Source organism: Geotrypetes seraphini, chromosome 6, assembly GCF_902459505.1.
Source record: "Geotrypetes seraphini chromosome 6, aGeoSer1.1, whole genome shotgun sequence".
NCBI classification, from domain to species: domain Eukaryota; kingdom Metazoa; phylum Chordata; class Amphibia; order Gymnophiona; family Dermophiidae; genus Geotrypetes; species Geotrypetes seraphini.
Window position 1 is genome coordinate 5055603 of NC_047089.1, and position 22090 is coordinate 5077692.

Consider the following 22090-nt stretch of genomic DNA (forward strand, 5'->3'; position numbering starts at 1 on the left):
AAGAGCAAAGAGCATGCTTGCCTGTTTCTGGCTGCTAATGTATAAACTCATCAACTTTTCACCAGTGGAAAAGTATTTACACACAGTGCTGAATTCTGTCCAGCTCTCATGCTTGAAGAAAGAGAGAGACAGACTGCCAGTTGCAAACGCAAGACTCTTGTACCACACTCCAACTGTAAGTTATGATCTTTTTTTTTGATTGTTGCATTAGAGAAGATTTGTTCAAGAGTTTTGAGTTTCCTCAGTGATGTCCTATAAATAAGGACATAAGAATAGCTATATTGGGTCAGACCAAAGGTCCATTTAGCCCATTATCCTGTTTCCACAGTGGTCAATCTAGGTCACAAGTACCTGCCAGAATCCCATACTACCAATCCCAGGGCAAGCGGTGGCTTCCCCCATGTCTGTCTCAATAGCAGACTATGGATTTTTCCTCCGGGAACTTGTCCAAACCTCTCTTAAAACCAGCTACGCTATCTGCTCATACCACAACCTCTGGCAACGCATTCCAGAGCTTAACTATTCTCTGAGTGAAAAAGAATTTGCTCATATTGGTATTAAAGGCATTTCTATGTAACTTCATCGAGTGGCCCCTAGTTTTTGTAATTTTTGAGGCATGAAAAATCGACCCACTTGTACCTGTTCTACTCCACTCAGGCTTGTAGACTTCAATCCTATCTCCCCTCAGCCGTCTCTTTTCCAAGCTGAAGAGCCCTAACCTTTTTAGTCTTTCCTCATAGGAGAGGAGTTTCCTCCCCTTTATCATCTTGGTCGCTCTTCTTTGAACCTTTTCTAGCGCTGCTCTATCTTTTTTGAGATATGGTGACTCTGATTTAACTGGCAGTGAAGCAAGCTTAATTTTTTGTCTGACAACATTTTGCAAGGACTATAACAGATGGGATACAGCAGAGGAAAGGTCCTGTCGGACAAAGAGTAACCTTCAGTGCCACCTCTGCTGCCACCTCCTGCAGCATTTACAGGAGTGGTGTGGGCGGTGGGAGGGAGGGAGGGTTGTGAAGAACAGAAGAAATAGTGAGAGATCAAGGGAGGCTTGGGCCAAATGAGTGGGGGAGAGATGCTAGCCTAAGATAGAAGGGGAGCTGAGAAAAGAGAGAGAGAGAGACCTGTTGATCCAAAGGAGAGGGGGAAGAGATTCTGCACTTGGGAGGGGAGGAAGTTGAAGAGAGAGAGAAAGAGACTGGACCTTGGAAAAAAAGATGGAGAGATACTGGACCAATGGAGGCAGAAAGAAAGAATTGCAAGACCACAGAGGGTGGATGGGGGGGGGGGGGTTGGGGGTGACACAGGAGGAAGGAAAGATAGAAGAATGATGCTGGACATTGGGAGAGACAGGGACACAAAAGAAATGCTGGCTCTGGAGGTAGCATAAGGACGGGGACACAGAGGGATGGATAGAGGCACACAAGAATGATGGATGATGGACACGGAGAAGAAAAGTCACAAGGGCAGTTGACCCTAGAGAGAATTCTTAAAATCCCAGAAAAGCAGAAGAAAGCTAGCTCCAAACCAATGTTCAGACATCAACGGTAGGAAAAAAAAAGGTATTTTTTTCTGAGTTTATTAAAAATTGTAATTTGCAGCTTTGGAAAATGTGCATCCTCCCTATCTTGGGAGTGATTGTGTTATGGGGATATTTTCAGCCATAGCTATGTCACTGCCTCTGATAGTAACTCACACAGCATAGGAGGCAGGGATTACCTGAGTCTCAGGGTTTTTGCTCTGTCTCCTTCCTGATATCTTTGCTTACTGTAGAGAGCTGAGCCATGTCCCCGTCTCAGGTTCCAGGTTACACACAGGAAAGTTCTTGCAGTTCCCGGCCTCCTAGATCTTTGTCGCTGGGAAGCGAGAAACCCTGAGGAAAGAGGGTGGGGACACTCAGATACCTACACAGAGAGGCACTCCTAATTTCACAGAAACAGAAACAAAATCTTTGCTCTCATTTCCTGTACGAATCATGGCTGCTACAAAGTCTGCTGAGTGTCTACAGAAAGAAGCTTCTTGTTCGATCTGTCTGGATTACTTTACAGACCCAGTGCTGACAGACTGTGGACACAACTTCTGTCGCTCTTGCATCACTCAGAGTTGGGAGGGGAAATTTATATTCCTTTGTCCTCAGTGCAGAAAAAGGTCTCTGCACAGAAACCTCAGACCAAACATGACAGAAATGGTGAAAAATCTCCATCAGAATTCAGAGGAACCAAAAGAGGAGATTGAGTGTGAGAAGCATAATGAGAAACTGAAGCTGTTCTGTGAAGAGGACCAGAAGCCAATCTGCGTGGTGTGTGACAAATCCCGGGAGCACAGATATCACACCGTGGTCCCCATGGAGGAGGTTGTACAGAAATACAAGGTGTGTATCAATATCTATATTGTCAAACTGTGTCAAGGGGGGGGGGGGGGGGTGTCACAGACTTCACACTATGATCCCTAGAGCGGAGGCTGTTGAGAAATACAAGTGCTTATATTTAGTAACATTACTGAAAATTTACCTCTTTCAAACTGGTGAACAGTTATGTTACTATTGAGGTTTCAACCCTGACTGATATCTACCGTATTTTTCGCTCCATAAGACGCAGTTTTTCCCCCAAAAAAGTGGGTGGAAAAGTGGGTGCGTCTTATGGAGCGAATACAATTTTCTTTTTTTTTTTTTTTTTTCTTTTTCTTTTATTAACACCTCCCCCGGTACCTTTTTGAAAATGTCAGTGGTCCAGCGCGGTCTCGCCAGGAGCTTTCTGTGCTCCTGCTGGACGGCTGCTTCCTTTCTTGCTGCAGAGCGGCGCATAAGGCAGGAGTGTGAACTTTTCGCTTCCTGTCTGGTCCCGTGCCGCTCCATGAATGGCTGCCCTTAGTTCTTGCGATTCGTACCTTCGCACCTACATGTAGAGGAGGAAAAATCAAGAAAAAAAATTCTGAACCAAATTTTTTTTCTTGGTTTTTCCTCCTCTACACATAGGTGCGTCTTATGGTCAGGTGCGTCTTCTAGACCGAAAAATACGGTATTTGGAATCTTCCATATACATTCAGAATTCAATCATCTCAAAGATATGAACTAAATTATTTATCGCTAAGTATGAAACTGTGGTTATAGACCTAATTACATTTTAACTAAAGATGTTTAATCCTTCACAGAAAAAACTTAAAATGCACCTGGATCCTCTGAGGAAGAATCTGGAAGGTTTTCTGAAGTTTCAGTCTACCGAACGGAAGAAAGCTGAAGAGCTGAGGGTGGGTGTCTGTGTGTCTCCTTCTGAGCCAGGTTCTGCAGGGCTTTTGTTCCTCTCACTATATCAATCCCCTGAATAAGAGAATAAAAGAATTCAGTCTAACTAAGACAGCAAGTAGAAGGTTAGGAATTATCAGGAAAGGAATGAAAACCAAAGATGAGAATGTTATAATGCCCTTGTATCGAACTTTGATCGTTACATCTCAAAAAAGATATAACGGAATTAGAAAAGGTACAGAGAAGGGCAACAAAAATGAAAAAAGGGATGGGGCGACTTCCCTATGAGGAAAAACTAAAGCGGCTAGAGCTCTTCAGATTGGAGAAGAGACGACTCAGGGGGAATATGATAAAGGTCTATAGAGTGGAGTGGAAACAGATAGGGTTACCAGATGTCTGGATTTCCACGGACATTTCCTCCTTTTGAGGTCTGGATGGCTTTTCAAAACCCATCACTTTCTCCGGGTTTTGAAAAGAAATTGCATCAGGAGGAGGCATCCACGCATGCGCGGATGTCATCCTGCCCAACGAACAGGCAGTAGGGCTGGGGACAGAGCTGAGGGAAAAGCTGGGGTGTAACGGGGCAGGGATGAGTGGAACTGGGAACACCTGGGGGCGGGTCTAGAGGACCCTAGAAAGAGTGGCTGTGAATCACTTCTTCACTCTTTCCAAAAATACTAGGACTAGGGTACATGTGATGAAGTTTCAAAGTAGTGCATTTAAAACAAAGTGGAAAAAATATTTCTTCACACAACGGGTAATTAAACTCTGGAATTCATTGCCTGAGAATGTGATAAAAGAAGTTAGCATAGAGGTGTTTAAAAAAAGTTTGGATAATTTCCCAAAGGAAAGTCCATAAGCCATTATAAAGATGGACCGTGGAAAACCTCCAAAAATATTGGAATTTACGTATCTGACTATGTATTCAAAATGTCACTGTTGAAGGTACCTTTTAGGATAAGGCCCTCCGTTAGTAGTGCAGAGACTTGAGCCAGAGACTGAAGAGATTTAAAAAGGCTTTTATTAAACAAGCATATATGCTGGACTTCTGGGCAGAACTGGCTGCATAAACAGAAGACCCTGAGGATCTCGGACACCAAAGTTATATAGGATCCTAACCAGTTCAAACCAGTTCTAACCAGCTCTGACCAAAAGGTAACAGCAGAGAGAAAAACAAAACCATAAATCCATCCTATAATCTATACATCAATGGCTAGCTAACATCTACATTCCTTTGCCTCCTGGCTGTGCCTGGCACTAAGACAGATACATAGAACAGGCCTGCATGCATACGTGATTTCTCAGAGCAATAAAGTGGAGTCACAAGTTGTTCTTTATACTAATTATGACCCACTGATCTAAAATGGAATTTTCTTCATCTACACCGTGACCCGGCTATGTCAGCTAGCTAGGGATCCTTCATTCCCAACTTTTCTTCTGTAGGCTAGCTGACTAGCTGGGTTACGGGAGGTCAGGGCCATCTGTATCAGAGGTGGGGACTGGGTGATAGGAGGAAAGGGCCAGGACTAGAGCGGTGGTACTTTTGTCAATCGTAGTCCTAATAGTACGGTTAAGGGTTTTCAATAAACATGGTAACAGGCAAGGAAGAACACAAAATATGACAGAGAATACCAGGAAAATTATGGTGAGGGCTTTAAAGAGTCCCGGTTTGGAGGCCCAATCAGTCAGTGAGTTAAGTCCAAACATATCATCATCAGCCCAAGTAGCAGGACCGTAGACAGCAATGATGCGCTCCGGGGGCCAAGTGTCTTCCCATTTACCAATTTCCAGGCTTCTTTCAGAACGGGCCCGTTGATCGAATACTGGGACAGCCAGATGTTCTCCTTCGGATAACGGGAGGAGGAAGAAGGCTGGTTTGATAGTGCCCAGAACACAAGTGCCAGTCCAATTTGAGGGTAGAGTGGGGTAGTCCATAAGGATTGGCACTGCAGGTGTCCAACACGAGTGGTAAAGGATGGTCCGAGACGCTGTATGCAGTGTTTTGCCAGAATGGAGTTTTTCAGAGGCCAGCTGGGTGCCCCCGCAGACATAACAGTTTGTCAGATTTAAGGTGGCTCCTATGGCTTCAGCGAACTGTATGAAAAGGTTGCGAGTGGTGTCAGAGGGCACAAAGTCTTGTTGGTCAAGTTTCATATGTTCATAAAAGTCAGGAAACACAAGGCTGTGTTGTTCAGGGATTCGGTGTCTCTCAACGAGTTTGATGTGCAAGACAGTACCAGGGTCTGTGCCCTTACCGTATATCTGTAGGCCCAAAAGATAGCAAGCTTTCCGGAGGCTATCATCGAGGTTCCATTTAAACGGCTGTAGAATAGTGAAGTTAAGTGGATTACAGTTCTGGAGGCCACAGTCAGAGGTAGTCACCACTTTGGATAATATGGCTCGGGTGGTGGGCAGTCGGGTCATACCCCAAGTAGCCCAGGATACACATCTCCAGTAGTTACAGTAGTAGTGTTCGGAAGACCCTTCACAGTGGGACGGCTTCTGTCCCGCCAGGCACATGTATTTATCGTTGTGCATATATTCCCTCCTCCATGCTAGGGCACCACAACGTCCAAGGAAGGTGGGGTTTTGGTCCATGGCATGGCAAGCATCAAAGAGGACTGAGGCCGGGACATAGGGATTAGTGACCAGGGTTTGTTGAATCAGGGGGCCCTGATCCCAGACTGACCTGACCTCTATCCAAGTATCCCTATTAGTTGCTCTGGGGTCGAAACAGATCTGTGAATCTCCATTATTACATATAGAATATTCAACCTTGTTATATATACATACAGGGGTCACTAGTTGACCCTTACACTCATAATTAGTTTGAAATCTAATAACATTTTCCGTTTTGCCCCCATTGTCCACTAGTGCCACACAAGGGGCACACCCAGGCGTGGGAGGGGTAGGGGACATGGACAATGTTGGCAAGACGCAAATCACAAGCAGTATATACACAACAGAGTTCATATTAAATATCTTGACAGATCTCTGGATCAGATGTGCGTGATTACTCTTCCAGAGTGTGGGGCAGCCGTGTGATTTTCAGTTGAAGGTCAGTAGGCCCTTTTTCACAAATATACTCAGCAGCGGGCTTCACACGGCTGTAGTGAATCCAAGACTCGTGGCGGGACAATTTGACAGCTGTGGGGGAAGCAAGTAAGACAGTGAAAGGCCCTGTCCAAAGGGGTTTCAGCGGTTCTTTCTTCCATACTTTCAGCCACACTTGGTCCCCAGGTTTGTAGAGGTGAACAGGGGTTGTAATTGGCAGCGGGGCTCTAGAAATGACCCAGTTCTGTAATTTCATAATGGTCTTTCCTAGCTGCTTTATCTCTGCGTCTGTGATAGCGTTCCCTATCTGTTCAAGAGACTCAGGGTCTGGGCTGACTATCGGCGGGGGTCGGCCATACATGAGCTCAAATGGGGACAACTGATTGCGTTTACCTGGGGTACAACGGATGCGAAATAGAACAGAAGGGATCAGTTTGGGCCATGGCAGGCGGCTTTCTTCTGCTGCTTTGCCGAGGAGGGTTTTAATAGTTCTATTGATGCGTTCAACTTGGCCAGAGCTCTGGGGTGATAGGCCGCATATAATTTCCAGGTGATTTGCAGAGTCTGAGAGACAGCTTGTGTGACTTGTGATATGTAGGCGGGGCCATTATCGCTGCCAATCACTAGGAGCAGGCCATAGCGAGGGATGATGTCATGGAGTAAAGCCTTTACTATTTCCCTACTTTTCTCTGTGCGCACTGGGTAGGCCTCTGGCCACCCAGTGTGGGAATCAATGAAAACCAGGAGGTAACGGAACCCATGGGAGGGGGGCAAGTGGGTAAAATCAGTAGAGAGGACTTGCATAGGGTGTGAACCGATAGGCTGGTGACCAGGAACGGGGGATCTGACAGAAGAGGGGTTGTGTCGGAGGCAAATGACACAGCGGAGCAGAACATGGGAGATGAGTTGAGAGAGATTCGGGATATAGAAATTCTGTCGGAGAAGAGTGCGGAGAGGTGGGTTACCGGCATGAGAAAAATCGTGTGCACGTTGGACAACAGTGAGGGCCAGGAGTTGAGGGACGTACAGGAGGGGGGTGGATGTGTGAGAGGAAGGTATAGTAATCCATCCAGATGGGAGGGTGCAATGGCCAGATTGCTGCGTGGCCCACTTGCGCTCGGGGTCAGTGTACTGGGGGGAAAGGGAATGAAGGAAAGGTTGAGGGGAGGAAAGGGATAACAGAAGAGGGGGTGTGGGCGGACCTTGGAGGGCCGCCTGGCGAGCCGAGCGGTCAGCCAAGGCATTACCGCGGCTGATGAAATCATGGAGGCGACGGTGGGCCCGGCAGCGCATGATAGAAACTTTGGAGGGTAGCAGGATAGCATCCAAAAGGTCCAGGATGAGTTGGTGGTGTTGGATAGGGGATCCAGAGGAGGTGAGGAAGGAACGCTGGCGCCAGAGGACAGCGTGGGCGTGAACAGCTAGAAAGGCAATTTAGATAGGAAAAAAAACAAAAATGCAAAAAGGGAGAGAAAAATCTCCAAAAATGGCCAATGGTATAGTTAGTTTCCCCGGGGTACCCCACAAACCAAACAGATAGACAACACAAAGATTACAGGGCATAAACAAACATAGAAAACACAAAAGGCGTGGAACTTTTCTTCCAGCTGGCAAGGATTCAGAGCTGAACTTAAATCTGCAGATAAATGCACAGTGATACAAAAACAAACATCCATCATAGCACGAATCATAATTGGGTGCACACAGTGACAAAGTAAAGTGTGATATAACACATGGCATAATAATCACATAATCATAAAAGGCATCTAAATGGTTACTGGAACGTCCGAAAGAGAAAACGTAAGAATGTTATCACTCTGGCTTGGTGCCCTGCCAATTACATTCATAAGACAGACAGGGACGCAACTGCTAGGGTGTGCTTCAATCTTGAAAAATAAGCAAAACTTACTAGGTAAAGTAAGATACAGTGTACAATGTTAAATATAGAGGTATTCTGAAGTATGGCAATGTCAATTCAAAGGGGAAAAAAAGAAACATGTTAAATGTTAAGTGCAAGGTCATTTCAAGGTTACTGAAAGCAGAACATTGTCCTCCTTCTCTGGGTAGATAAAGACTCATTGTAACAGGTCCAGAACAGCTCTGTATGTATGACTGCGAAGACAAAGAAGAGACATTTTAACGTGACACCACCCCTGAGGTCACTTAGCCATGTTCCCTGCAGGCAGACCTGGAACCCTTGTCTGCCACCTGGGTCCCGCTACACTCTGAGGAGTGGGCACTGCTGCAGACTAGATGTAGCTACTTTACTCTGCACTGTCCTTACATAATAACTACCCCCTTCCTCTGGAGTTTGAGCTACCAAGTTTATTTGAAAGGTATTTCTGTTTCCAATTGTATTTAGAATCTGATTGACAATAACACTTTATACAAACATGCATGGGAAGAAAGAATTCATAAAGAACACCAGGATAAAGACACAATACGGGAAAGCAAGGGAGACTGTTAGCACAAAAGAAGTAATCTCAATCCATCCGTTATCAATAAAACTCATTCATAAAGGAAAAAAAAAAAGTTGACCACATTACACCGCTATTGATTAAGTCCCACTGGTTACCTATTAGCCACCGAATTACTTTTAAGATATTATTCTTGGTTTTTAAAGTTCTAGCTTTCAATGAGCCTCAATTCATGTCTAGAATGATCATTCCTTATTATGCCCCTCGTTCTCTACGATCATCATCACAAGACTTATTAACTGTCCCTTCCTTAAAAATTGTGGGTACAAGAAGAAATGACATGTTTTCTGTTACAGCGCCACAAACGTGGAATGCACTGCTACTGTACATCAGAAAAGAAAAAGATCTTATCTCTTTTATAAAACTCTTAAAAACTTTGTTATTTAACTTTGTACTTGTGTCTTAAAATTGTTTGTCCTCTAAAATGTTTTTTTTTTTTTTTTTTTTAATTGTTCAGCGCTTAGAATGTTTGTATAGGCGATTCATCAAATAATAATAAAACTTGAAACTTGAACTTGAATTATCAAGCCCATGTTTAGCAAATATTTCAATTTTCAGAAAAATATGGATACTTAACCTCTATCATTGTTAGTCTTGTACTTTAAATCCCCCAACACTGGGATACAAAGGCAGGGATGTGCCCAACACAAACCCCACATGTCTGACAAACGGTTGCTTTTTTTTTTTCTTTTTTTATTACCAGCAGACACACTTTGACAACTGCGAGAACACGTAAACTATCTGGCTCAACTTTCTTTAAATTACTCACTGTCTGTAACAAATCCACTGCACGCAACATATATCTAAAATCACAGTCTTTATTCTCGTTCATCAGTGCGAACTCACATTCTTAATTCTGTCTTGATCCACATGCATTTTACCCTGTTAAGCAACTTACACTATCCTGTCTGCAACTTTCGGCAAAACAATCATGCTGGCTTACTTTACCAACTTTTCCCAGGTTTCCAACCTAAATGCTATTTCCATCTCCCTGGGTAATTTCTCAACATCACCAATTTCTTGTTCTCTGTGTCTTGTCAGGTGTCCCCAGAGCTTTTGTTTTATTAATTTGACAAGTATGACAAAAAGTTGATTAAATTCCAAATACTAAGCCTTTGACAACAATAAAAATAAGGGTGAAGAAAACAATAAAAAATCTTAGGGTCGCCATAATCGCCAGAAAAGGCAGTTGTAAAATATTTAAGCATGATCTGAAGGGGCTCGATGGTGTTCTGACCCATATTATACAATCTATATATGCACCCAACAAAAGTTCCAATTTCCAGAAACCAGAATCCTATATACCTCTCTGTGCTTCACAACAGATTAAGAAGTTACTAGACAGAAGAGATAGAGACAGGATAGAGAAGGAATCAACTTCTCACTTACCAAGACAGGTCCGGTACCGGCACAACAAAACCAGGAGCCAGAAATCTCCACCGATTCGTTCCTTCTCGAGGTGCAATCCGTTGTCTTCGACGAGAAACCGTTCCTGGTCAACCACCAGGTTAATGCCGGCTATTACGGGTCTCGTAGGAGGCAAGGTTTGAAATCCTCCGAGGGAGACGATCGTGCCAAACAGGCTCAAGTCTGTAGATCAAGTCCCTGTTCGGCTGCGCCAAATGAAGGTACCTTTTAGGATAAGGCCCTCCGTTAGTAGTGCAGAGACTTGAGCCAGAGACTGAAGAGATTTAAAAAGGCTTTTATTAAACAAGCATATATGCTGGACTTCTGGGCAGAACTGGCTGCATAAACAGAAGACCCTGAGGATCTCGGACACCAAAGTTATATAGGATCCTAACCAGTTCAAACCAGTTCTAACCAGCTCTGACCAAAAGGTAACAGCAGAGAGAAAAACAAAACCATAAATCCATCCTATAATCTATACATCAATGGCTAGCTAACATCTACATTCCTTTGCCTCCTGGCTGTGCCTGGCACTAAGACAGATACATAGAACAGGCCTGCATGCATACGTGATTTCTCAGAGCAATAAAGTGGAGTCACAAGTTGTTCTTTATACTAATTATGACCCACTGATCTAAAATGGAATTTTCTTCATCTACACCGTGACCCGGCTATGTCAGCTAGCTAGGGATCCTTCAACTGTCATTGTCATTCCGCATTATAATAAGGGCCTCTTTAGTTCTAAATAACTTAGAACCTATTTTGGTTAAGTGTGATACAGATGTTCAGACTAGGTTAGAGTAGACCGGGAAATCCACTGTTTATTCCCAGGGATCTAGCTAGGTACTTGGGACCTGGGTTGGCTACTCTTAGAAACAGGATACTGGGCTTGATGGACCTTCAGTCTGTCTCAGTAGGGCAACTCCACTGTGACATTACTGCTGGGCCAACCAGAATCTTAGGCCTGTCTCCCAGTGTATTCTGGGATGCACTGGGAGGGCCTAAGGGATCTGGCCAATCGGAATCTTAGGCCACTCCTAGCGCATCCCAGAATGCACTGGGAGACAGGCCTAAGATTCCAGTCGGCCCAGGCGCCTATTGCCCCTCCTATGCACTGGGAAGGGGTAGGCCCATCATTCTGGTGAAGGCTAGCCTGCTGGCTGGCCAGACGAAGCATCTGTCCGGTTGACCAATGTACTAAGGTACTTTTTGGGGTCTGGGTAGGCTTTGGGGGGTGGGTCTGGCCGGGTGGGCGTGGAGGGAGGGATCTGGGTGTGGGGGGGTGTCTGGTGGCCTAACTATTGGGGGGTGGAGGGTGTCCAGCAGGGGGGACTGGGTATCCCTCCTGCCACAATACTTGGGGGGATTCCAGCAGGAGAGATTGGGCATCCATCCTGCTGCGACGCTTGCGGGGGTACGCAGATGGTTCCAGCAGGAGGGACTGAGCATCCCTCATGCCAGTAGTCTTTGCGGGGGATGGGGGGGGGGGAGGAACGGGACAGGTTGTCTGGGCCGCTAAACTGATCCCAGCATCTGCGATCAGCTCAGCGGCAAGCCGATCTGGAACTTATGCCTGTTTTAACTTCATCTAAGTCACAATGTAGAAGTTCCAGAATATTCTAGGCAACCTCATCAAACTTTCAATTATCGCTGCAGGACGACTAAGCCTAGGTCAGTCCATGTCCTGCCTATCTCCCACCCTAACCATTCCACCAAAACCGCTCCTTTGAGCTCTGGGTGCACGGCGGGATTTAGAGGCCTAAAAAGTCTCTGGACGACCTGTATTTTAGGTCATCCAAGTACTGACTTAGGCCGGTTTTTGGACTTTTTAAATTTATTATGAGCCCCTTAGCGTATAACAATAATGCTCTGTGACCTCACAATGCAGGAGTAAAGAGCCTTAGCCAATAGGGAGAGGAGGAGATAGCGGATGCTGCGGATGGGCAGACTGGATGGGCCATCATGTTTCTATGTTATGTTTCTCTGTTTTTATTGTTGAAAGTTGAGGCTGAGTTTGAGGAGTTGCACCAGTTTCTGAATAAGCAGAAGCAGGTCCTTCTCTGGATACTGGAGAAGGAAGAGGAGCAGATTCTCCAGAGAATCAGGGAAAATGCGACCCAAGCGGAAGAACAAAGCTCCTTCGTCATGCAGCTGATCCTCAAGATAAAGGAGAAGAATCACAAGCTTATGGTTACGCGGTTAATAAGTACAAGATTATGTTATGTTATAAATTGAATTCTTTCTTTGACATTACTGGGTCCTAGACCATAGAAGTCCACCCGGTACTGTCCTTGGGTTCCAGCCACTGGAGTTACTGTCGAAGCTCACTCCAGCCTATCTGAACCATCTCAGCATTTGTGGGATACAGACTGCTCCATCCTCACATTCCAAATTACTGGAGTTCCCATCGAAGCCCTCTCCAGGCGATCCTCAACTGAATTGCCATCTATGGGCCACAGAGGTTCTTCCACACATTTTCTCGTTAAAAATCCACTGTGTTCATTCAACGCTTTTTTGAATTCCGTCACTGTCTTCATCTCTTGGAAGGGCATTCCAGGCATCAACCACCCTCTCCATGCAAAACAATTTCCTAACATTACTCCAATGTCTACCACCCCACAACCTCAATTTACATCCTTACTTTACCATTTTCCCTTCTCTGATTGAGCTGCTGCCTCACAAAAAGGCAGTGTACTGTACATACAAGTCCCCATTCCCTTTCCCTATTGATCTGTTAATCTAGAGCAGGTATAGGCAATTCTGGTCCTCAATAGGGTTTCCAGATGTCCAGATTTTCCCGTCTATGTCCTCCTTTAGAGGACATGTCTGGGGATCAGGACGAATTTTCAAAACCTGGCACTTTGTCTGGGGTTTGATAAGCTTCCCGACAAAATCTCATCAGGAAGGGACATCCACGCATACGGACACAACACGGTGACGTCACGCACGCAAGACATTAATGCATTGGTTCCTATGAAGTCGGCGAAAGACAAAGGCGCGCGCCGACAACTGAGCGCAAGACGGAGGCGCGCGCCGAAGAAAATTACAGTTTTTAGGGGCTCCGACGGGGGGGGGGGGTTTGTTGGGGAGCCCCCCCAGTTTACTTAATAGAGATCGTGCCGGCGTTGTGGGGGGTTGTAACCCTCCACATTTTACTGTAAACTTAACTTTTTCCCTAAAAACAGGGAAAAAGTGAAGTTTTCAGTAAAATGTGGGGGGTTACAACCCCCCACACCCCCCACAACGCGGCGCGATCTCTATTAAGTAAAGTGTGGGGGGGTTCCCACCCACGCCCCCCTCTTCGGAGCCATAAAAATTTTGTGTGGCGCGTGCCTCCGCGCTGCGCTCAATTGTCTGCGCGCGCCTTTTTCCCGGCGCGCTTTTGACCTGACACCTGTGTCTGCGCGTGCTTGGATACTGTCTAGGGGCGGGGCTTTGGGGCGGAACAGGGCATGACAGAGGCAGAACTGGGGACCACAGGCAGGTCAGATTTTCAGGATATCCACAATAAATTTGCATGAGAGAGATTTGCATCTCAAGGAGGCAGTACATGCAAATCCCTCTCATACATATTCATTGTGGATATCCTGAAAACCTGACCTGCCTATGGCTCTTAAGGACCGGAATTGCCTACCCCTGTTCTAGGAAGACGTGTATTGTATGGTTATATACCTCTCTAATCCTTGCCTCTGATGCACCCTCCAGGTGAAACGTGGCCACATCAAGCACATATTCTGGCTGAAATAGGTGTGTTTGGTCTGCTAAAAACATATCTTGTTCTTACTTTGTAGCAGAAGAAATGTCCTAAGTTATAAAAATATCAGTGAAACCAAAATCTTTAATATTACACTTTTTCTACATTAAAAAAAAAAAAATAATAAATATCACATCCTGCAGGACTTAAATTTTATTTGACATTAGCAAAAAAATTCATATCATTGTACTTATTTCTCTGAGATCTGATGACTCTTCATCTTTCTTTTAATGCAGGTTGGACGACGAGCTGTGGCAGATATGGAGGTAACTGAATGTAATCTATAGGTATAAAATTGGATGTATATATGTATGTTTGATTGCATGTATGTTCCAGCATAGCTCTGAAACGCATGGGCAGATTTCAACCAAACTTGGTATACATATCATTTACTATCTGGGGGAAAATACAGTGAGGGTGGGAAGGGGGTGACCAAAAAATCTGCGAAAACACCAGATATTACTGTTTAATCTAATACTAGAATAAAATAATACGTTCCATTGGTAAAGAGCCCTGTTTGGCTTTAGGTGCTATTGCAGCCTAGAAACATGACCCATCCATTAGCTCCTCCTCTCCCTAAGAGATCCCACTTGCCTATCTCAGGCCCTCTTGAATTCAGAGACAGTCTCTGTTTCCACCACCTCTTCCTGGAGACTGTTCCACGCATCTACAACCCTTTCCTCAGATTACGCGGGAGCCTCTCACCTCTTCACTTCATCCTATGCCCTCTCAATCCAGTTTCCTTTCAAATGAATAAGTGAGTTACTGAAGATCCAGGTTTAGAGGTGGTTGTGTAAGGAGCCAATAAGGACTAGAGGTGGGTATATTACGAGCCAATCAGAGTTAGAGGAGGGTGTGTGACAAGCTAATGAAAAGTGTTTGCTCATGTTTATTAATGTGTCTCCTCTCTGCAGTGGATGTGACTCTGGATCCTCAAACTGCTCATCCTAAACTTATCGTGTCTGAAGATCGGAAAAGTGTCAGTCTGGGAAACACAAGACAGAATTTGCCGGACCACCCCGAGAGATTTGACACTGGTTCCTGTGTACTGGGGTGTGAGGGCTTCACCAAGGGAATACATTACTGGGAGGTGGAGGTGGGGGATGGGACTGACTGGATATTGGGAGTGTGTAAACACTCTGTGAGGAGGAAAGGGGAGATCAAACTGTTACCTGGGGAGGGGTACTGGCTAGTGGGGCTTTGGGGTGGGCAGGGATACGTGGCCCTCGGTTCCCATGTGACCCGGCTCTCCCCGAGTGAGATCCCCAGGGCGGTAGGGATTCTGCTGGAGTACGAGGCAGGGAAGGTCTCATTTTACGATGCAGATTATAAATCTCATCTCCTGACCTTCAGGAAAAGTCATCAAGTTTCAAGTTTATTAGGATTTTATATACCGCCTATCAAGGTTATCTAAGCGGTTTTTACAATCAGGTACTCAAGCATTTTCCCTCTCTGTCCCGGTGGGCTCACAATCTAGCTAACGTACCTGGGGCTATGGAGGATTAAGTGACTTGCCCAGGGTCACAAGGAGCAGCGCGGGGTTTGAACCCACAACCCCAGGGTGCTGAGGCTGTAGATCCAACCACTGCGCCACACACTCCTCCTACAGAGAAACTCCGACCTTTCTTCGGCACTAATTCTAAAACTCCTCTCAGAATCCGCCCAGCCTGACCTTCCCTGTGGGTTTCAGGTTTGAAGTTTGTGTAGGTTTCGGTTTCAATGCCTTGAGTTCTGGTCTGGGAAAAAGGTGGGGCTTCAAAGTCTTGGAAAGTCTTGTTATGGGGAAGTGGGGTTGAGAGTCTGGCCGCCGTTGTGCTTTGAGCCTGTGTCTGGCAGGGAGGGGCCATTTCCTGAGCTGCTTGAACTTTCTGGGACAAAGCTTTGGGAAAAATTTTGCGTAAAAGCTAACCCCCCCCGTTTTACAAAGCTGCACTGCACCGAAGCCCGTTAATTCCCAATGGCCTTCCACGGTAATTGGCTTTGTAAAAGAGGGGCCTAAGTTATTCCACTCATGCTCTTATTATGACAGCATGTTCCACTTGCCTATTTCCTTTTCTCCAGCAAAAAGGAATATAAAAACCTCTGTCCCTTTGCTGTTTTGGCAAGTTTGGTTCCCTTCTGCTTGGTTATCTGCTGATTTTAGTCCTCGCCACCCTGCTCCCAACCCCCCTCATAGCTTTCATTTTTTATAAAGCACTCCCATTCAGCGGCATCAAGAGGGGTAGAGGTGCCCTGGTTGGTGGTGCCCCTCTCCTGTCCTCATCTCTGCCCCCCCCTGCTCAGCAAGCGCTCCCTCCTTCCCCCGTATCTCTAGCTTTTAACCGCCGCGAGAAACAAGAATTTCAATGTGCTCCTTGCGATCCTGCTGACATCAAGTGATGTCAGCGGGAGAGATGACATGGTCGTGAGGAGCGCATTATACTTGTTACTCGCGGTGATGGATGACTAGAGGTACGGGGAAGGGAAGGGAGGAGGAGTGGGAAGAGGTGGAGGCGGAGAGGAGGGGTGGACCCCCCCCCCCTTAATACACCACTGCTCCCAATACTCTGTAACTGAATTTTCATAGCTGATTGGGACTCCTTCTCATAATTCGGGTGCACCACTGTATTCTATCATTCGCTGCAGCACATGTAGGTTCTTAGACACGGATTCTGTAAACGCCACCTAAATCGGCCAGCGCCTAGGAAAAGGGCACCAGCTGCATGCCAGTCACACTTAGGCAGGAAACCCAAAAAGAAAGTTTGGGAAACACCTGCTGCAAAAGACCTCTTTGAGTAAAACCACAAAACCATGCCCCAGATGCACTAAATCCTAAAAACACTTCAAGCCATTTTCTTCTGTGCTCAGAGCTGTTGTAGATATCGAGACCGTTGAGAAAGCCAAAAGCCCGTTGTTAAACGGCTCTTTTCCTGTTCATCGAACAGCTGTACTTGTATACTTGACTATTATTCAACAATACATTCCTTAAATTGTATAAACCACCATGCACTTAACTTGTTGAGAAAAAAGGGTGACTCTTCCTCTAACGGGTCCTGACCCGTTCCACCAACGGCTGCTTCAGAGAACCCTGTTGGTCTTGAAAGGACTCTACTCACGATGTCTCTGCTTCGGTTCTTCCCACAGTGGGCTTTTGGCTCTCTCAACAGTCTCGATATCTACAACAGCTCTGAGCACAGAAGAAAATGGCTTGAAGTGTTTTTAGGATTTAGTGTGTCTGGGGCATGTTTTGTGGTCTTAATCACACTTAAGCGCTACTGGTGCCTAAGAAAAAACGTAGGCGCTGGTAATGTAGGCCTAAGTTTTTGGAGAATTGAGCCTTTTTTAGTCTTAAATCTTTAAACATCATCAAAAGTAGGCATGACATGATTTTATTTAAGAATGTCCTACATCAGACACCATAAATACTTTCTACTGGCCAGTGGAAACTGGAACCATAATGTACACAGAGGAAACGAGCCCAGAGATTTCATGAAAACAGACTACCCAGAAGAGGGCAAGAAAAACAGATTTCAGTGGAGTAGACATGAAATTTCCAACGCATCCATCATCATTACCAGTCCCCAACAGGCGGACAGCAGTGGCAGGACTGAAGCCAAACTTCGAGCATAAGTTGCCGCTAATGAGGAAAGAGAGAGAGAGAGAGAGAACAGACGAGATAAGTCTTGAGGATACAGAGACCTACAGTCCCATGATACTGCGATAGGGTCTTGCGATTTATGCTGGTCTAGTCATTAATGAATTTTGTCAAGACCCCGCTATCTTTCAAAATATTTCAATGGAGCCAAAATCATGGTCTTGCGCATGTTGCTGAAGTCTAGAAGGGCTGGGTTGAAATTGTAGGCTCCAACAGAGTGAAGAAACCCAGGAATTGTAGGCCTGCTTTCGTGTTGGATTTCTGGACTTTTAGAGTCACTCGAATGTCCTGCATGCTATATATTGATCAATTGACTCATTTATTGATTGGCTCATGTTACTCTGGACTTCTTGGCCAACTGGGGAAAAAGTTCCCCCTGGATTTATGGCACCAAGAGTATTCATTTGCAACTATTTATGACTTTTTCCCATTTTACTTTTACCCCACACACACAGACAGACACACACTCCAGTGTAGATCGGCCATCAGAAGGGCAGATTGTGGCCAAGAGCTACCCTATAAGCCTCGTGACCCTCCAGAACCTGGTGTCACCATCATGATGTAGCTGAAGCATCTCCCTTTCTCCTTCCCCCCACCCCTTGAGCTATGAACACTTCCAACACAGCATCCCTTGCCCCATTCAGCCTGAAGAGCAGAAGCCTGGCCTGGGGTTGAAGCCGTGTGTATAGCAGTATTGACAGTGAACTTCCGGGTTGCATTTGAAATGTTGTTCTGGTCTCCAAATAGAGGCTATGGCCCAGTGACTCACAACCAGAAAATGTTTAGTCGCACAATTGTTTAAGGTATATTGTTACTCCTTGAGAAGGCATTCTTGGATGCTGAAACACAAATTTTGGAGGGTAATTATATTGGGGCAGTGAAGACCTTTGGACATTCTAGCTTCATCCTCTTATGTAGTGTTTAATAGAAGGTGTCAGTCCTCCTCTTGGAAAATTGGAAAGCTACGTTATCATTTCTAGAGTTTTTGAAGTGTTGTACCGTAGAACCTTGTTGATCATCGACTTTTCTTATGCCAAGTTTTCAACATGAAGAAGAACAATGTGATGGTACATTACAAAATTATATATACATAACATCAAAAATCGATACTGTGCAATGAGTTTATTAAGCTGAAGCGATGATTACACAAGTCACTGAAGCCTATGAATTATTTGACAATCTGTTTGCAGCTAGGGTTTCCCCTTTTAGGAAGAGTTAGATATTATTTCATTGAATGCTTTGGGTTGTGTGAAAATCCGGCCTACGTGTTAGGGATAATTGACCATGTAAATCACTACAGGCTAGATTCACTAACAATAGCGACTTAATCGCTGTTGGCCTATTCTCTGACCGATTTTACAACAGCGATTGATTCACTATTAAATTTGCAAGGTGCAAATCATTTGCATGCAAACCCACTGACTCAACACTCAGTGAGCGATTGACAGGGGAAGCATCCTCTCACTGCTGTCAGGGATTCTGCCGGGGTTTTTTTTTTTAATGACACAAATATTTTGTGTGTATTATACATGCAAAATATCTGTCCAGTTAAAAAAAGCCTCCTGACAGCGCCCCCCCTCCCCGAAAAAACGCTCCCCCTTCCCAACAAAGCGTTCCCTTCCCGAACCAAAAAATATGGCAGGAGGGATGCCCACTCCCTCCTGCCAATAGATGCTCCCCCCCCCGTGCGAATGTAGATTCATGTCTGACCCGATCTGCAGTTTTTTCAAGATAATTTGTAAGATAAGTGAGTTTTGAATATTGGGTCACTGAAAAATTTTACAATTGTTTTGCACAATGAAGGTAAAAGAATAATTTTACATGGGTATACTGGCGAATACACATGAAAATTACTTTTTAAAATTATCCTTCACATGAATAATGTATCTGTTTCAATACCAGCATATAAAGAAGAAATATATGGTTAAATGTGTATCTGATCCATTTAACTTTAGGTGTGAATTTTCAACGGAGTCTCTTATGTGGATAGCACTGCTGAAAATCCACATAAAATGGATGAGATATCCATAGCTGACTTCAAAATACCTTTTTGGACGTATGAACTCCCCCTAAATTCACAGGTCAGGAATCTTGGGATACTGCTAGATTCATTCCTCACTCCGATCCTGCACATTCAAACAACCTTTAAAAATTGTCTCTATCACCTTCAGGAGCTAAAAAAATCTCTCTTCATATGAGTTGAAACGATGAATCTGAACACAGTGGTTCAAGCCATGATCCATCACGACTAGACAACTGTAATGCTCTGTGCACTGGTCAAACCAAAAAGAGTTTATGCCAGACCCATAAGAACATAAGAAGTTGCCTCCACTGGGTTCAGAAGGGGTTCAGAAGGGAGATAGGTTCAGAACAAATGCAAGGAAGTTTTTTTTCACCCAAAGGGTCGTGGACACTTGGAATGCGCTACCGGAGGAAGTGATCAGGCAGAGTACAGTACAGGGATTCAAACAGGGATTGGACGGATTCCTGAGGGATAGGGGGATCGTGGGATACTGAGAGAGGTGCTGAGATGTAACACAGGTATAGAAAGCTAACCAGGTAATAAGTATAGAAATCCAACCAGGTCGTGCATGTGCAAGACCGGAGGGTTAGGACTTCGATGGGAAGATAGGACTCAATGGGAAACCAAGGTGGCAAGGGGGCCCCTTCTGGTGACTCAGACAGGCCGTGACCTGTTCGGGCCGCCGCGGGAGCGGACTGCTGGGCGGGATGGACCTATGGTCTGACCCGGCGGAGGCACTGCTTATGTTCTTATGTTCTTATGGGTCAGACCAGAGGTCCATCGCGCCCAGCGGTCTGCTCCTGCGGCGGCCCATCAGGCCTATCACCTGTGCAGTGGTCCCTGACTATTCCTATAACCTACCTCTACTGCTATCTGTACCCCTCAATCCCCTTATCTTTTAGGAACCTATCTAAACCTTCCTTGAACCCCTGTAGCGTGCTCTGGCCTATCACAACCTCCGGAAGCGCGTTCCATGTATCCACCACCCTCTGGGTAAAAAAGAACTTCCTAGCGTTTGTTCTAAACCTGTCCCCTTTCAATTTCTCCGAGTGCCCCCCTTGTACTAATTCTGATTTAAATTTAGACAAACAGGACTGGACCCCCCTTACTCTAATGACCGAGGGATGGCTGTGACTAGCCAGTAAACACCGTTGCAGTTGGCTTTCTTACCTGAATTGAAACGACACTTTGGTGATTTGCATTTTCTCTCTGAAATAAGAGTACACAATTTTAATTATTTAAAAAAATGAAATGAAAAACTGTGTATAATTCAGAAGAACGTGAGGTACTCAAGTTCAGATGAGACCCTACAATTCTGAAGGAACCCCTGTATGTTAGGAGTGCCGGTGAAAAGGCAGCTACAGAGGGAAAGGCAGTGTGTGTGTGAAGGGCTCCAGAACTACTACTGGTGATCATTTCTAAAAGGCTGACAGGCGTACCTAGCGCCGTACCCAGTCAGCTTATTACGAAGGAAAAACATATTCCCGTTACGATTATAGGAACGTGTTAGATCTGAGAGTAAAACAGGACAAAGAGACCGGTGATGCCTAATAGAGGAACAATGTTCTGACACATGACACAGAGGTGAGGAGTGAAGAGTGGCCCAGTGGTAGAGTTGCTGCCTCAGGACCCTGAGGTTGTGGGATCAAATCCCAGCACTGCTCCTCATGACCCTGGGCAAGCCACTTAATCCTCCATACCCCAGGTACAAAATAAGCACCTATATATATCTAAACCACTTTGAATGTGTCACCACAAAAAGGGAATATACAAGTCCCAATCGCTTGAGTGCACCTTGACAGAGACAGACATTTCTCACTTTCTGTCTTTCGAATAAGTAAGATGGTGCTGCTAGTGGTGTCTCGACTGAAGAAAGATTGATTTAGCATGTTTTTAAAGAAATACGTGGAATTGCTTTTTGTAACTCAAAAAATAGTTAAGTTCTGGAATTCATTGCCAGAGGAAGTAGTAACCGCAATTACCATATCTGGCTTTTAAAAAGGTTTGGACAGGTTCTTGGAGGAAAAGTCCATAGTCTGCTGTTGAGACAGACATGGGGGAAGCCACTGCTTGCCCTGGGATCGGTAGCATGGAATGTTGCTACTCTTTGGGCTTCTGCAGGTACTTGTAACCTGGATTGGCCACCGTCATTTATAGAATCTGGAACTTTGTGTCTCAATTAGAAATTTATCTTACTTATTTACTCGTATTTACCCAGAATGATTGTAGAGTTCTTTGCTGGGGTTTATATGGTACACTGGTTCAATATAAAAATAAATAGCACCTGGAAACAAGGTCCCAGGCATCTCCTCTTCCAGCTGCAACTGTTGAAAGAACGGTGTGAAGAGGTAAGGACGATAATCATGCTTACAACGAGAAGGTCAGCTTGGTATGGTTACAGCCCGTCGGTTCTGCAAGCTATGTTGTGCGGCGAAGCCAAACAGGAGAGAAGAGATGAAGTGGAAGAGAGATTGAAGATCGGAGGTGAAGGAGATGAGAA

At 45.2% G+C, this 22090-nt stretch overlaps 2 protein-coding genes across 5 annotated transcripts in view; one reads left to right on the forward strand and one right to left on the reverse strand.

Annotated features, from left to right (window-relative positions):
• The first annotated feature begins 1975 nt into the window (after window positions 1-1975).
• Window positions 1976-15360, forward strand: LOC117362322 (E3 ubiquitin-protein ligase TRIM39-like). The gene is made up of 5 exons (XM_033948553.1): window positions 1976-2371; window positions 3151-3277; window positions 12182-12385; window positions 14170-14199; window positions 14848-15360. Exons 1-5 carry the CDS (start codon window positions 1976-1978, stop codon window positions 15345-15347), a joined length of 1257 nt encoding a protein of 418 aa, XP_033804444.1. The 3' UTR covers window positions 15348-15360.
• A 1925-nt stretch (window positions 15361-17285) lies between these two features.
• ART1 (ADP-ribosyltransferase 1) overlaps window positions 17286-22090 on the reverse strand; it is a 57768-nt gene continuing 52963 nt past the window's right edge. For all 4 annotated transcript variants that reach the window (XM_033950458.1, XM_033950457.1, XM_033950455.1 and 1 more), the window contains 2 exons: window positions 20761-20799; window positions 17286-17549 (listed from right to left, as the gene is read on the reverse strand). In XM_033950458.1, the coding sequence (XP_033806349.1) occupies window positions 17443-17549; window positions 20761-20799 (146 nt within the window). In that variant the 3' untranslated portion in view covers window positions 17286-17442. The remainder of the gene's footprint in view (window positions 17550-20760; window positions 20800-22090) is intronic.

What these genes read in the sequence shown, in the direction of transcription:
- LOC117362322 (XM_033948553.1), top strand. Translation starts at nt 1,976, where the DNA reads ATGGCTGCTACAAAGTCTGCTGAGTGTCTACAGAAAGAAGCTTCTTGT. An exon ending in AGGTTGTACAGAAATACAAG is followed by an intron (nt 2,372 to 3,150) that starts GTGTGTATCAAT and finishes AATCCTTCACAG; the next exon opens with AAAAAACTTAAAATGCACCT. An exon ending in TATGGTTACGCGGTTAATAA is followed by an intron (nt 12,386 to 14,169) that starts GTACAAGATTAT and finishes CTTTTAATGCAG; the next exon opens with GTTGGACGACGAGCTGTGGC.